General features: G+C 33.7%; 1 protein-coding gene across 5 annotated transcripts in view; it reads right to left on the reverse strand.

Moving 5' to 3' along the window:
* The window catches only part of LOC118184781 (homeobox protein Meis1-like), a 279,835-nt gene that overhangs the window by 14,853 nt on the left and 251,311 nt on the right, over nucleotides 1-13,671 (reverse strand). For all 5 annotated transcript variants that reach the window (XM_085825964.1, XM_085825963.1, XM_085825961.1 and 2 more), the window contains 2 exons: nucleotides 2,677-2,735; nucleotides 307-402 (listed from right to left, as the gene is read on the reverse strand). In XM_085825964.1, the coding sequence (XP_085682090.1) occupies nucleotides 307-402; nucleotides 2,677-2,735 (155 nt within the window). The remainder of the gene's footprint in view (nucleotides 1-306; nucleotides 403-2,676; nucleotides 2,736-13,671) is intronic.

Genomic DNA, 13,671 nt, shown 5'->3' on the forward strand with positions numbered 1-13,671 from the left:
ATGTCTTTGTTACTGTTTTATAGCATATGGAAAGTGTATACTTCTTTGTGAATCACCCTATCATGTGGCATAGGTATAATGTAGCATGGACATCTGGAAGCTTCAGGAAAATTTGTGTACGAGTGTTTTGAAAACGTGGTTTCCCGAGTCTTCCGGAAAATCACCAAATTGATCAGAAATTGCCAAATGTCATGGACTTGGCAAAAAAATAAATAACCTAGAACATGCACATAATGTGAAAAAAAAATTTTTTAATGTGTGTTGCCATAGTGCAGGTGTAATAGAGTACAAAATCGTTTTACTTACTTGAAGATCTTATGTGCATTTGAGAAGCCCCATCCATCATATAACTCATCGCTGAAGATTCAGCACTATACGCTGAACCGGGCGTACCTACAGTACCTATTATGAAATGAAATTATTTCATTCAGTTTATAAAGAACAGTTAAATTACAAAGAAAAAGTTCGAGAAATAATTAAATTAATTGCAAACATCTTAAAAGATCAAGAGGCCTAAGAAATTAACACAAATAACAATCTGTTGTTATCAAATATATATAAATGTGAAATTGTACAATTTTCCAGCTTGTATAGAATACATTAACATGGAAACTATCTAATGGACTATGATCATTTAAATAACAACTGATGTCATAAAAATCATGGAGCCTATGGGAATCTTTCCAAGTAAAAGGGTTTGGTTATTTGATTATGGCAAAGCCCTTGAGCGTAGCCTAAGCGTAGGGATGCACTCGTGCTGGACTTCCTAATGAAAACTGGTTTGTATTTACATCACGAATGGGACAAACCATGAAAATGGCCATACAGCCAGCCCGTTTGTCTCGATTTGAACCCCAGACCGAAATATGATTGTTCGGCGACTTTAACGCTCGATCGCTTCAGATAAAAGCGAAAATATTATATTTGGGGGGCTATACAATCTGCTTGTTTCCAGAATAATAAATATTTCAACATATTTTGTTCAATAAAAAATATACATAGTGTTAAAAATAGTAGGAATAGTTCATTCATAAATTACAAATTGAATATTAATGTAACAAAGAACTTGATAAAATATGAGATTCTTTATACCAGTGGTTCTCAAGCTGTGCTCTACGGAGCCCTAAGGGTTCTGTATACACTTTCCAGGGGACCGTGAACAACTCCAAGAAAATACAGTAAATAAAAGCTGAGTGAAGTTGAAGAATAAGAAAATAAAATTAGAATAAAAAACTATATTTTGAACGTGGAAATTTGCAAAGCTGAATTTTATATCTCCTCTTGGAGATGACACTTGCCATTATTTAGGACTGCTTATTCAATAAGCTCTTCAACTCATTCTTGATCCTTCAAGAATTCTTGAAATCTATTCGAAGCTTCTCAAAATTTTGCCCTATATAGATACTTGTTGATTTTGAGCCAATTCGCAGTGAAAGTTTACAGTGATAATACTCTGATTTCTTAATAGATTTAGTTATGTAACTAATACATGTTCATTAATAAAAATAATAAACTGCAGAAAATTTTGTCTGCTTTTAAAAGCAGATACTTTATATACTGCTGCGAGGAATGTGAGAAACCAGCACGAGTTCCTTTTGCTATACATTGGAGTAAGATGATTATCTCACGGCGTTGACCATATGCACAAAAAACACTTCCTATTGTCTCATTAATTGTTTTTTAGTTATGTGCTGCTTTAGGGCTATAATGCAATGTAGCTGTGTACTAATAAAATTAAATTTAATTGTCTTCTGTAAAAAGTAAACAAAATTTTAAATAACAAGTAATGGGCGAGTGCACATATAAATTGAACTTCATGTAACTGATTAACTTTTAGAAACCGAGTTTATTTAAACAACTTTAGTGATGTTTTCAGGAATAACATATAGAATATCTGTTGTAACACAAATTGGTACGTTTTGCGGAACTTTGGAAGAAGCTTTATGTATGGCTAAACTTTGGCAGTATTGCACTGAGAATAAATTGAGATCATATGCTGATGGATGTTACAAATTCTCTTTTTCTTACCCATTATGGGGGAATTATGTTTTATCATTAATCATTATTATTTATTGTTACAAAATGTCCAGCTGCAGTAAGATAAACTCCCCCCACAAAGCCAGTTTAGGGTTGCCAGAACATGGCAAGAAAAATGGAGAGCTGCCAGATTCCGCTTTAGCTCGAGAGCGACCAAACTGAGTCAGGAACTGTGCTCTAATGCTTTGCTGTGAAGCTGTCTTCACCGTTACACCCTGATAACCTGAAGGCTGTGTTGCCGATTGTTTCAGTGCGTTTGTGAGAGTTTTTCGACAGCTGTAAACATGTCTTTGGAACTCTCCTGTATAATATTGATGAATAAATCATGTTTTTTATTCTCTATCAAGTGTTGTCATCAATCACTTCTAATCCATGAACCCATAGAACAGAATGATATTATTTATATATCAATAAATATTATTTATATAAATGATATTTTTAAATCATATTTTTCCTGTATCATTATAATTTATTTATTTTTGGCAATTAAGGCTGTCTGCTATCTTTCTTTAAGCTCTGACATTTTTACATCAGAAACTATCTATGCAACCGATTTAAGGCACGGCTTTTGCCTGATTTTCTAAATTTATTTCATTCAAAATAACTGCAGAGAATCATAAATAAAAACCATGAACTTACCTGCTCTGTTGGATTGATCTATCATAGGTTGAACTATCCTGCGTCTAGCATTAATGAACCTAAAAGAATAATAAAAACATTAATTTATGCAAGAGAAATATAAATAATTTTTTTTTTTAACAAAAGGTGATTCTATGTTGAATACTACATATTCTATGTGCCAAAATCATAAATCTACAAAAGAATTTCTTATGTGCTTAAAGGTCTGGCTTTTAGCTCCAAGAAAAATCATGTTATAACTTTTACATTCACTTTGGAGAATGTGTGTCTTTTGCTTTTAGAATACCGTAAAACATAAACAATAAGCATAGAAAATGTACATAAGTAAAAATGCAAATAATATAGATTTGTAGTTTTAATCTGGTACTTATTCGTTTATTTCCTTCCCCCTTCACAAATTAAATTATATATAGCAAAGTATGACTAGAATAGATTTCTTTGAAAAGCTAAAGAATGGCTTAGCAATAGTCGAATTTCATTCTCTGTTGCATATTAAAAATCATAAAAAATAAATCCTAATATAGTAAACACTCTGTAAGACAATTACCCACAGTCCCAGATGATTTTCCTCTTCATTATTGTCTGTCACACTGCTGAACATACAGAACTAATAATCTTTAGTACCTATATAAAAATATACTACGACTACTCTGAGAAATACTAATATATTTTCTTGCGTATTTTTTCTTCTTTAGCACCAGATTCTGAAAATTTTAATCATTGCATAATTTTTTCCTTTCTCAATGCATTTAGAGAAAGGGCTACACCCTCGATTTTAAAATTCGACCACGTGATTGTTTTCGTCTTCCTAACAAAGGCAAAGCCTTCCAAATTATCTGTGGAAATAATGCCCTACTAAATGAAATTTATGCTTGCCAAATGTAAGAACTGACTCCCCATCACAGTGAAACAAACACTAATTGTCATTCGTTCTACGATTTTGCCAAGTTGGCTGCATGTTCACCTTTCTAATTATGTGTGGATGATCTGAGGCTTAAGGAGTGGCAGTGACAACAATACGAATGGGCAAGTTTCAAGTTACAGGAAAATAGAAATGAAAGTATTTTATTAGATATTATAATGCTAATATTACTTTGTAATCTTATTGGAATGTAGGTTTCTTTTAAAGAAATAATGTTGTGCTAGTTAACTGTAGTTTATCCACGATTAATTTTCGTTTGTTATGTTCTTCAATAACAAATGAATATAATCGCATTATTGAGAAATTATTCGCATCATTTTCCCTTCACTTTTCAGACAATAAAGTTAGTAAAAAAAGTTAATTTTGTTTAGGCTAAAAAAAAAGTTTGATGAAATTCATTATCGTAGATGAATAAATAGGTGATACATTTAACTATCTGCATTGAAACTTAACATTCTTGACTTACTGCAGAATCTGCGAGAAAAATAAATCAAAATAGTAAAACTTTGGAAAATATGTTATACATTTTAATAATTAGTGCATTTTCCAGTTAAACTTTTAACAGTTAAACAGTTAACCTTACTGAATTTCAAAATTGTTGCATAACTTATTATGTAAAAAGGAAATGAAAAATATATGTAATGTAAATCTATCAAAATATTTAATGTTTTTAACTAGATATATCAAATTTTTAATTCATTTTTATTTAAATCAGTCCGATTCAAAAGAAATATTCTTTAGAATTACAATTTGTTATTTTGTTTCTTTATTGCGTCATTTTATCCCACATTCGAATTTAAAAATAACATGAGTGGCGATATTTTAGAAGCAAATAATTAACTAAAAGCGTAGGTAACCATCAAGGCGGCTCTGGTACTGAAGTTTTCTGTAACAGTTAATTTGTATATCATCATACTAAAAAGAACCGTGATGCTCTCGAAAGTATCGGTTTCTACTTGACTCTTTACCCTCACCTTTAAAAAAACAGTCTACTTCTTAATTAAAAATTTATAAAATTTTTAAGAAATTTATATAGTTAACACAATGAATTTGGGGTAATTCGTAAGCATGGAAGGATAGTGAAAAGTTTCTATCATCTGATAATATTCTTGCTTCTGATAGATCTTTTGATCTGAGAAGCAGAGGATGATGATGGGGGGGGGGAGAGAAAATGAATTTGTGAACTTAAGTATAATATTTTTTAAACTGTCGTGCTTTCTTTATTTTTGTCTTCACCATATCTTTTTTAATCATTTTGACGATTCTTCAATTTCGGTGAGGAAATGTAGATGGCAGCACCAACAATTTTCAAAGAACCTTATCTCCATGAAGTTAACCAGTTCGTTACTTTATGACTCCGCTTGACGGGAAGTCGGAATTACTAATTTTTAATAAGGAAATCAGAATTTTGAACATTTTCCCACTTAACGCAAAAGTGGTATTCGGTTTCGTACCGCTACCATGAGTTTAATTTCGAGGGTAAAATTCGCATTAATGATCATACTTACTTTACGAATTACTTATGAATAATTTCGTTTGTGAACAGGAAGAAATCCTGCGCTAAATTAAGGAGTATCTTTAGTAAATTAGCAGTTTGTTTAAAAAGTACTTTTCAAATTGATTAACTGAATTTTTTTGTATTCTAGTTTACTTAACAAAGTCATATATATAACATCAAAAATTATTTTCCAGCTTTCCATAGCATGTCAAAATAATATTAAAAATTATAAGCTAAAAACGTAAAATGCATTCCTTTAAAAAACCCATACATATGATTTTTCCAGATTTAGCTACATTAAATTTAAAGATTAAAATTTTAAAAGAAGCTAATAGATTGATTTTTAAGAATTAATTGATTCAAAAGTAATTCGCGAAACTTAGTATGTATGTAGATATTTTAGAAGAATAATCCATCACTAAAAATTTTCCAGCACATTTTGAATGAATGTTCAGCAGATACTAAGTAGTTACTATTTGTTTATTAATAGCAGTGTAATTGTTCCAATCATATTATACGAATTATAATTATAAAATTTATTGTAAATACAGCTGAATTTTTTATTTATTTTTTGAATAGTATTGCTTTTGTGGTAAAAAGTGAACATTTCTAAGCGGTTGTAACCCTCGCACTGTGGAAACATAGAAAAGCCCGAATTTTGAATTTGTTTTATTGTCTACTTCAAATTTTGTTAAACTTAAAAACGAATTTCTGATTAACTGATTTTTGTTAAACGAATTTCTGATTAACAAACTCAACGATTTCAAACCGACCAATGGCAACATTTTACCGGGAAAAAAAAATTACTAGCACACGAGACTGTGTATCGGAAATTTTAAAGATACGCTCTTTTAAATATTTTATGATGTTGCCGTTGAATTGAATTTTATGGTTTTAAGTACGAAGAACATATTTAATAAGTAAAGGCAACACATAAAACGTTAAAAAACGCCTCTTTGGGCGTAATATAAAATCTGAAAGCCTTTAAACTTTTTTTAACAGAGTCTTTTTTTTTTTTTAAACTAAACGAAACTGAGAAATTTCGAATATCAATGGTTCGCTAATACAAATTCTAAAAAACTCTAGTCATCACCACTGTCATTTTATAGTAAAAAATTATGTGCAGAAATAAAAATATTATATGTAGAATGCGGTGATGGATCAAATTAGTCTTATCCCAAAAGAGCCTAGAAGATTTTATTCCCGATTCAGCCCGAACCGGAAATAACTTTTGACCCTATTCCCATATTAGCTTTCGATTTCCACCCCCTTAATATAAGAGTAAAGGGGGATGACATATCACCCCCGGTTCGTAACACCAAAAATCTCTGACGATTCGCATTAGCCTATCTTCACATTTAACATTCACTACTAACCGGATATAGTATATGTCCCACTAAAAGTTTAAAACTTACTGCTGGGTTCAAAAGTCCTTAGAATCTCCTGAATGTTGGGGATCATCTTCCAAAGTTGGAAACTCATCACGCTGCTGTACTCGTTGTACACAAATGAACACAGAGAAAAGAACAAATATGAGTTGTCCAGTGTGTAATGATGGGTTATGCAAAGACCGCTTTACGCTGTACCATACGATGTAAAATCTATTTTATATAATAAGGTTTTCCGGAATAACAGGTCTGCTTACAGTAAGTCGGTTGCTACGTGTGGGACATATGTGTCACAGCCTTTAACTTGAAAACCGTTTGTCAAAAGAATCCCAAATGCTAAATTTACCTAATTTGTAACATATTTTGTTCACTTGGATAGAAAAAAAGTTTTTTTTTTTTTTTTTTTTTTTTTTTCAAAGGGACTTTGTCTCTGAGGGACTATTGTTTTCGTTTAAGCATTTTGCGTTGAAATCTTTAAAAAGCTGTTTCCCTTTTCAAACTGTTGCCATCGAATGTTTGAACCCTGCATTATATTTGAAGAAATGAAATAATGAAAAATCTGCATAAATGTATGTTTATTTCTCGCATTGGGATAAAACAACGGTACCTAGAGCCATCCAATTTTGAATGACGTAATCCTACTGTGAATACGGGCATGTGAAAGCCCAAATTTGATATTTAGAATTGGTTTTATCATCGATTTCATAATTCGTAAAACTTTAACGAGTTTTTGATGAACAAACTGAAGGATTTCCAAGCGAGCTATGGCAACGTTGTACAGAAAAAACACTTTTATCTCCAACGCGCGAGTCTCTGTATCAGTAATTCCAAAGATAGGCTCATTTTAAAACTACACTCCTGTCCATAAATTAAGGATAATTCGGAGTCACGCGAAAATCGAACTCTAAAATAAATATATCACCTGTAAAATCACTACACACATCTTCAAGAATCATATGCAAATTTCAGGAAGTAATCAGAGGAAACCGATGGTACGTCACAATGACGAGAGTGTAAGAGAGTGATATATAAGGAATACAGGCAAAGAAGTAAAATTGTTCGCAGGCGCTTCATAAGCATTTCAGTGCAATAACCGAATAGTTATGACACAAAGGACGCATTTGGATGATTTTTTACGTGGTAGAATTATCGGCTGCCTGGAATGTGGGCGTACCCAACTGGAAGTATCAGACGAACTTGGAATTGCCCAGAGTGTCATCTCCAGGCTTTGGCAACGATTCCAAGATGATGGTTCAGAGTTACAACGCCGAATGAGGACCGGTATTTGGCAGTTACTGCCAAAAGAAACAGGCGGAGCACAGCCTCAGACCTGTCTCGTCAGCTCTCTTCAGCCACTGGTAACTAACTAACTAAATTTGTACCTGCTCCGCCAACTTAACGGCACTACAGGGACTGAAAATCAGTCAGAAGCCACCTTAAGGGTGGCAAGAACTCGCTTGCTGGGCCCAGGGTCCCACCACCCGAGACACCAACACTTTTAGAAGACCCTCTGATGAACGCTCAACGAACATCGAGCCCACCGCTAAACACGATCAAGTCAAGACCACCGTCTCGGCCGGGCTGAGACCACGATGGGGTGGGCGATGACAACTTAGGGTCGATGACCGGCCGTTAAATTGGGCTACCTGCCAGTCCTACACGGGATGCCCCTCTCCTTAGGCTTTTACATGGAATACCAAGGACAGCAGGGACCAGACGCTCAATGGCCCAGTTTGTTATTTGGCTACCAATACCCTGGTGGAAGGGACTTACACCTCCCGGCCCATGAAGAGCAAGTATAAACCTACCCCATGGACCATCGAAAACCGCCAAGTTCATAAATTTTATACCCCCGTGGCCGAGACTGCCTAGGTACAGATCCTAGCCAGTAGCTTCGCAGAGTTCTCTACGTCGACCCCCTGGGGGGGGAGCCACTGGTAAGACAATTTCAAGGCAGACCGTGTACAGACGCTTAGGGGAGATTGGTCTATATGCTCGTAGACCTGTCAGATGCGTTCCACTTACTGCAACTCACTGTCGCCTGCGGTTAGCCTGGAGTAGAGAGCATGCATTGTGGACACCGCAAAAGTGGGCTTGTGTAATGTTTTCCGACGAGTCCAGGTTTAGCTTGCAGTCTGATTCTCGCCGGACTTTCCTATGGAGAGCTCCAGGTACCCGTTACTACCAAGAAAACATCATTGAACGACACCGTTACGGTGGTGCAGGAGTGCTCGTTTGGGTGGAATTATTCTGGGTTCCAGAACTGACCTGCATGTTCAAATTGGAACCATGACAAGCCAAATCTATCGGGACGTCATTCTGGAACAACATGTACGTCTGTTTCGGGGCGCCATGGGCGCACAATTTGTGTTTATGGATGACAACGCCCGTCCTCACCGTCCAAACATCGTAAGCGAAAGCCTTCAATCGGAGGATATCACCCGTATGGACTGGCCAGCATTCTCACCGGACTTGAGTCCAGTCGAGCACGTGTGGGACATGCTTGGCCGACGAGTTGCAGCCCGTCAACCTCCTCCTACATGTCTACCGGAACTTCGGAGAGCATTGCTTTTTGAGTAGTGTAATATCCCTCAAGATCACATCGATAATTTGATACTCAGGATGCCTAAGCGTTGTTACGGACTGTATTGCATTGTCTGGGAGACATACAATGTATTAACAATCATACCAACCATGTAATATTTTTTTTTTTTTTTTTTTGTAAATAGGTTGGTTGGTTTTTTTTTTTTTTTTTTTTTTTTTTTTTTTTTTTTTTTTTTTTTTGTAATTTGCTGCAGGGAGAAAAAATCGCTAATTTTTTTAATAACATCAAACATATAGCATCTTTTTTTGCTCTTTACCTTTTATTTAATAAATAAGCTTTACAAACATGTCAAATTGGTTTTGCTTCTAACTCTTCCTTTGCCTGATTTTGCATTATCCTTAATTTATGGACATAAGTGTATTTTGCGATATTGTTGTTGAACTGAATTTTATGGTTTGAGTGCGAAGAATATGATATTTAATAAATAAAGCTAACACACAAAATGTTAAATAAGGGCCCCTTTGGACGTAATTTAAAATCTGAAACCTTTTAGATTTTCCTTTTTTTTAAAATTTAATTCAATTTTATTTTTTAATTCGTAGTCAAAGGATTAAAGACCAATTTCTAGTAGCAGTTTTTTCCTTTGATAGCTTGTCGTACTATATTCTACTGGTTACATTAGGAGCTCTTTTAACAAGTTCCTAGATAAATGAAATATACTGAAATTCAGAAAAGGTAAAGAGTCTTAGTTTATAATGTTTGGTCTTTTAGATTAAAACATAGATATAAACGTGGAAACCAGCATGGTGTTTGCGGATCTAGCAATTGCAAATGAAGTATCCTGGTACGTACAGACGAGAAAATCATTGACCAGAAAAATCTTGTACACACAAAACATGAAACAAGAAATAAAGTACAGAAACAAAAAAATGGGTTGTTTTAGAAAATGTCAGGAAGACTTCAATCCGACGACATAACGTGCAAAATGAAAATGGTGGAAGAGCATAGAATGAAGTTAAAAGCTTTCAGTCAAATAATGCAAATTAAGACTGAAATAATCTCTACATATAATAAAAGAGTTTGCTTGCATGTCCTTCGTTTGTGCTAATAGACCCAGGGCTACGAAATTTGGTATATAGGTGCTTCTAGACGAGAGTCAGTGCACCTTGAAGCGAATTTTTCAAAATTCAAATCAGATTTTTTTATTATTATTATTTTATCTTTTTTGGTAAAATCTCATCATTTTGAATATTTTCATTCTTTTAGAAATGGAGTTTTGGCAACAGCTTTACCTTCAATGCTTTGTATGCTGGACTGCTGACTGTTGAAAATACAGAGGCTGTTCACACATTTTTTAGACGATGTATATTGTATTCACAAAACTAAATTAGATAAAATTCTTGTGTTTTAAATGTTCTATTTAACATCACTTATTCTGAACTATCTTTCGACACCGCAATTTCCAGGATAATAATGCCTTTTCAAGTGGCAGAAGAAGTATTCTATCCCATTCCTCCCGAAGAGCTTTCCAGAGTCCTGTTAGGGTTTTGGGACAACATTTGGATAATGCAATTTTTTTAAAAGTCCGAAAGCACAAAAATCCATAGGTGACACATCGGGAGATTTAGTAGGGATATTAGTGAAGGGTATGGCCTTGATACCAGTTTTTTTGTTCCATTTCTTTTAGGAAATGCACAATGGATTTTGATGTGTAACTGCTAGCTTTGTCCTGATGGAGTCTCACAGATGGATGGCACTGTGGGTAAAGCGATGGTATTTCATTCAGAAAAATTGGCGATAAAATATGTTCCTGATAGTATTTGGAGTTAATTTTGACATTTTTTTGCACTCTCTTCACTTTTAACTTGCTATTATAAGAAAAACCAGCAACCATCATGAATCTTTTAGAAAAACTTTCTTTCGATTCTTTGAACCATGTACTTAAATTTTTTTCTTCCCTTTTATGATAATAAATGGCTCTTTTTTTGTTACAATCATTTAAATACACTCATGCTTAACCTATTGTGACAGCTGTTTTCCATTTTTCTTTGGATAAGTGTTTCTCATATAGAATTGTGCAGCGTGTCCTGCGTTGCTTTGGAAGACGATGCACATTGCGTTTTTTCGCTTTCTTAAGATTTAAATCAACGTTTATTATTTTGTTTACAGTGGACACCGAGCATTTTAATGATTTTGAAACTGTCCTTTGACTAGGGGGATTTTCTTTTAACAGTAAACAACGTACCTTTGCAATAGTCAAAGATGTCCGTTTTTTACTTGGATACTTGTTTGGAATTTTTGTCCCACTTGCGGCTCCAATTTGACGTTTTTTGTTTTCTTGTTGATGATATTACCTATCGACGCTTTAGATATCACAAAACTATGACTCTCTCATCGTTTTTAGATAACGGAGTATGCATATTTGTCTTCGGAAAGAGCGTAAATGTAGCCTTCGAACCACTACTTTGTCAAATTCGCCATTTTTAATAAAAACAAAACTTTCAAGCCACAGACGATAATTTTGACTTTTAAAAACATAGTACAATTGCAATTACTTCTTTTGCAGCGAACGATTTTTTATTACCGCTTACCAAAATCGTCTAAAAAAAATGTGCGAACAGCCTCTGTATGAGATAAAATATTTATTGCTTATTTCACTGTTATTAAGATACTCAAAGTTAAGCATGATTTTTTTTCAACGGGAAGTTGGTTAATTTATTTGTTAGGATATTTAATATTTTATTAAGGGATATTGCTTATTTTCTTTTGATTTTTGGACACGCAACACGCACAATCTTCTTATTCTGACGGCCATGTGTCTCGCGAGGAACCAACAGAAAGAATTTTCTTTTTCTTCTCTCTCTTTATTAGCTAATGGTAAAGAGGTTTGTATAGTTTGAATTATGTCATCCACAAAGCACAATTTTCTTTGGATATTGCTTTCTGATGATAGTTTCATTCTCTCAGAAATGTGGTTTTGGCATCAATTTTTCATTCGTTGCTTTGGATATTGGACTGCCGACTGTTTGGTCTTGAAAATATGAGATTTATTGCTTATTCCATTGTAATTCTTTTATATTATGTTTTAACAATATATATTTTTAATTATGTAAAAAGTTTTGCACAATTTTTTAGGAAATATAGTTCTTAATTTCCTTTATACCATTTGAATTCTTTAGATTTTGCAATGGGAAGTTGGTTCATTTATTTATCAGGATAATTAATATTTGTATTAAGGGATATTTATTTCATTGTAATTTTTTTAATATGTAATACATTTTATTATTTTTAATTTTATTTATTTATTTATTTTGGGGGGATAAAGTTGTTCTGCATAATAAAATTCTGTGCAGGTTTTAAATTTCATGTTTGGTGTTACAAACAAGAGAAAAACAGTCGGCAGTCCAGTATCCAAAGCAACGAATGAAAAACTGTTGCCAAAACCACATTTCTAAAAGAATGAAACTATCATCAGAAAGCAAAAACCAAAGAAAATTGTGCTTTGTGGATGACATAATTCAAAATATACTAACCTCTTTGCCATTAGCTAATAAAGAGAGAAAGAGGGGGGAAAGAAAATTCTCTCTTTTTTTAGGCATTTTTACGGTACATTTAAAAGCCAGACGAAGACTAGCCGCGTAACAGCTACTAAAATAATTAATAGATAGACTATTTATGTAATATTCTTTTCGCATGTAATAATATCAACAACAACATAAATCGTGATAAAATTCTCCTACGCCATTAAAAAAATTGACTTTACGTTCTCTTATTTATACGTAAATAATATCTTTCTTTACGTTTATACCGTGTAAAAACACAGATTGTATTCTAAATGAAATGACGGGATGTTTCCCGATCAGACTCAACTGGAAGTACGACGACTGAAGCCAAATACCAAAGGCTTTCATTGAATTTCAGGAAAGAACTCGGATCTTCCTACTCTTTTATTTTCGCCACTTCTACAGTTATACAGTTTTTATGAGCCACAAAGAATTCCAAGACCGAATTTGAACAGAAAATAGCAACATTATATGGTACTTACATGTTAACGGACGCTAACTTTGGCTGTCATTTCGTACAATTAGTTTATTCTTTATTTCCGATGTAAAATATTTGGCATTCACTTCTAAAATACCTTGAAGGGGGTTTTACCCTGAGCTACACTTTTCTCCTGCCACATGAACTCCCCTAAGTGCAACTTGGTCTTCTTGTTCCGCCATTTCGAGAGAACTCACACCCGCTCCATATTTTTTGTAGGAACTCCGAATTGTGCAAATCGGAATAGTGATAGTTAATTTACAATATATTATTATACTCTTGTGAAAACTAGTAACATCATGGTAGATCTCATAGACCCATGATCGAATTATAAACTCCGACAGGGGGGAAAAAACTTCGTTCTTTAAATCGCAGCTTTAAAACTTAGCGACATCTTACAGTTTCAATGGCGGTTAATTTGTATTATAATGCCAAATTTGGCAATTATTCGCTCTTTTTTGGCGATTTTTCTCCGTTAACAAGTAAGAATAATTTATTTTAGCTTGTTTAATTCGGCTTCTAAACTTATTTTGTCGAAGCATTCGAAAGCTACCTTTCCTTGCGAAGATTTTCACATTCCAAATCAACACTAGAGCAGATA

Source organism: Stegodyphus dumicola, chromosome 10, assembly GCF_044657685.1.
Source record: "Stegodyphus dumicola isolate Sdum_Otavi_A_Nest chromosome 10, ASM4465768v1".
Lineage (NCBI taxonomy): Eukaryota > Metazoa > Arthropoda > Arachnida > Araneae > Eresidae > Stegodyphus > Stegodyphus dumicola.